The 3,092-nt window shown below is 30.7% G+C and overlaps 1 protein-coding gene across 1 annotated transcript in view; it reads right to left on the minus strand.

The window, feature by feature from the left end:
- The window catches only part of Prp19 (pre-mRNA processing factor 19), a 3,527-nt gene extending 569 nt beyond the window's left edge, over nt 1-2,958 (minus strand). Inside the window, exons 1-7 of the mRNA XM_018548297.1 lie at nt 2,934-2,958; nt 2,359-2,508; nt 2,016-2,290; nt 1,625-1,819; nt 1,242-1,397; nt 931-1,161; nt 279-619 (exon numbers count right to left, since the gene is read on the minus strand). Coding sequence (XP_018403799.1) covers nt 279-619; nt 931-1,161; nt 1,242-1,397; nt 1,625-1,819; nt 2,016-2,290; nt 2,359-2,508; nt 2,934-2,952 — 1,367 coding nt within the window. The 5' untranslated portion in view covers nt 2,953-2,958. The remainder of the gene's footprint in view (nt 1-278; nt 620-930; nt 1,162-1,241; nt 1,398-1,624; nt 1,820-2,015; nt 2,291-2,358; nt 2,509-2,933) is intronic.
- Nucleotides 2,959-3,092: the final 134 nt, after the last annotated feature.

Here is a 3,092-nt window from a genome sequence, read left to right on the forward strand (position 1 = left end):
AATAATAGCGAGCGCTCACTCAACTGTTGAATTCGCTGAACGCTTCAAAGACACTTTGTTTTTATATATATATTACTAATAAAAATTTACTAATTAATATATAATTAATTCTTTATTATATTAAAATATCAACTTTCTAATAACTCATAACTATCAAGGACTAATAAATTAAGATTATGTAATTAACATGGAATATACTTTATCCCTTTATCCTTTCATTATTTATTTGATTTATTCAGTGCTCTAGTTTAATTTATTATTGTTCATCAACATTTTACCTGACATCCGTTCCTGCCACGGCCAAATAAGTTCCACTTTGATCAAAGCAAATATCCTTCACTTCATAAGATTCCTCTAATTGTAATGTCTTAAAGTTCTTCAATTTCCTCAAATCCCAAAGCTTGACACATGAATCTTCCGCAGCTGTTGCCAAGTAATATCCATTCTCAGAAAAACTAATCGCTGTAATTATGCCAGTGTGTCCCGGAAAGTTTGCTACATTAGATTGTTCTTTTAAATCCCAGATTTTCACCTGAGAATCTGCTGTGCCAGTGCCAAAAATCAAACCATCAGGATGGAATTGCGCAGTTGTCAATGGTTGTCCTATTTGTCCTGCAATCTAAACAATCAAGTATATGTGTATGAAAACAAGAGGCAGCAACTGATTATTTTATTTTTGAAAGAAATGGTAAAGAAGTACTATTATGAAATACATGCCATCATAAAACTTCTTTCAATTCATAGACAGACACATTTCGTTCATTTTATGACGTCACGTCTAACGTACTAAAAACAATACATTTCGCCTAATTTCGTTTATTTTTTATAACCTTTATTCAATAAGACCGATCATGAACACGCTGAGCATTGTGAGCGTGAATTAAATTGTAGTCTTTCTGATTAAATAAGATATATTAATTGAAAACATACTTTAGTTAATAATCTGCCGGTACGTATATCCGAAAAAGCCCAATGCTGATCTAGAGAGGAACTCAGTAGATAATCGCCAGTTGGATGTAGAGATAATCCAGTCACAGGTGCATCATGAGCTTTCAATAACAATGTTGTTTGACTGGTAGCAACATTCCACACACGAATTGTAGTATCGGGTGATGCAGTCATCACTACATCCTCTTCTGGATGATAAATAACTCGTGTAACCTAAGGGATAATTTTAAAAATTAGTATGTTTTGAAGGAAGAATGTTTAATAAAACGACAATTTAAATTATGATTGTATACTTTTTTTGTGTGCCCTTTGAGAATTGCTACCACTTGCTCAGTATCCTTATTAAAAACAGTGGCATTCTTGTCGGCACCACCTGTTAAAATTTTGCTAGTATCTGCACTGTGAATATCAAGTGCCAGAATTCCAGGCACACTGGCAGAGTGAAGTCCCTAAAATTAATATAATTAATTATTTTCAATATTAATAATTAATTCATGTTTTTTTTTATTTGTGTGATATTAAAAATCTTCAGAATTATGTAATAATTATTATTAAATATTATTAAAATAATACTTATAAATGCAGCTCTGATTATATATTTAAAAATAGATATTTGTAACAATCCTTAATAGTGACGCAATAAATTTTGAAAGTTTTATAAAACTTAAAAGCTTACAGGATGTGATGCAAGAGTTTGGAATGACCGGATACTGTCCTGAGGCATAAGGTCTTCTGGTACTGACCGTCCACGCCGTTTTCGCTCTTGTGTAAGAACAGTTGCTCGCTCTTGAAGTTTCTGTATCACATCTTCAGTGATACCAGCTTGTTCCATTGGTTGTGTTGCTATACCACCAGCTTCTACTGCCACAGCCTAACAAAGAATATATAATTTATTAAGAGAATTATGAATATATTTACAATTTATAATATACATAAAATAAAAAACAAATAAATATTTGCTTTTATATGTATATATTATACACATACATAAAATAAAATAAAATCTACATAAATTTATTAAGATTATTAAATATTTATAGTACAATAATCAAATAATGATAACATACTGGTTGTGGGATTGTAGCCTGAACAATTCCAGCTTGTGGCTTGAGAGTGGCCAGGGCCTCTCTGGCAGCTGTAACTTCTTTAGTTAATCTAGCAATCACACGGCAAGCTGCATCATGTTGATATAAAGCATGAGATAGTTCCTGCCTTGCAGTCTGAAGTTGCTGTCGTAATGTAAATGAATGCAACATAACAGCATCCCACTCATCTTGCATAATTTTTAAAATTGCTGGAATAGAAGTCGCACTAGGTGGTTTTGGCTTAACAATTGGAGTTGCTGTAACAGTAAAGATTATAAATTATATAAAAATAATTAGTAAAAAAAATATAAATTTTAAAGAGTACCTTTGATATCAATAAGCTGTTCAATGGCAAGTTCTTTGCCATTAATAGGATCTACTCCATTTTCAGTTATATATTTTTCTATGAGACGTCTTTCAAATACTGAACCAGAAATAGGAGATACTACTGGATGCTCTGGTACTTCGTTAGAAACTAAAAATTTTAGAAATAATTTATAACAATCTTTATTACATCTCGAAATTTTATTGTATTATAATTTAAATATATGAATTATATTTTTTTAAATATTATTATATATATCTATATAATTTGCTTTCAAAAAGTTTTCTTTTAATTAACAGACCATCTTATTATCATAAGTACATTATAAGACCAGATCACACATTACACATAGTAACACATTCTCATGTTCGCTAGTAAAACAGTAAAGCATTTTTAGGTTATGTTAGTTGACTTTACCGGTTTAAAATTTATTTCTTCAATAATGTAATTTTCTGTTAAGTGTCATAGTGTAAACTTGCGTGTAAATGTAAATATCACATAAGAATGGTCAAAATAAAACAAAAACTAACACCTTTATGATTTATGTTCTCAAAAAACAAATATATAATACTCACTCGCACAAGATAGCGCCATTTTCTCGACTTAATGGTCTGTACTCAAAACGCGTTTTTATTGATATGAGCTTAAAGCTATATCCACACAACTCTTGCATTAATCGCATAAACTAGAGACCTAGAAAACAGAGATGCGTCATTGAAGGGTATGGCTTGATT

Source organism: Cyphomyrmex costatus, unplaced genomic scaffold (assembly GCF_001594065.2).
Source record: "Cyphomyrmex costatus isolate MS0001 unplaced genomic scaffold, Ccosl1.0 scaffold718, whole genome shotgun sequence".
Classification (NCBI taxonomy): Eukaryota; Metazoa; Arthropoda; class Insecta; order Hymenoptera; family Formicidae; genus Cyphomyrmex; species Cyphomyrmex costatus.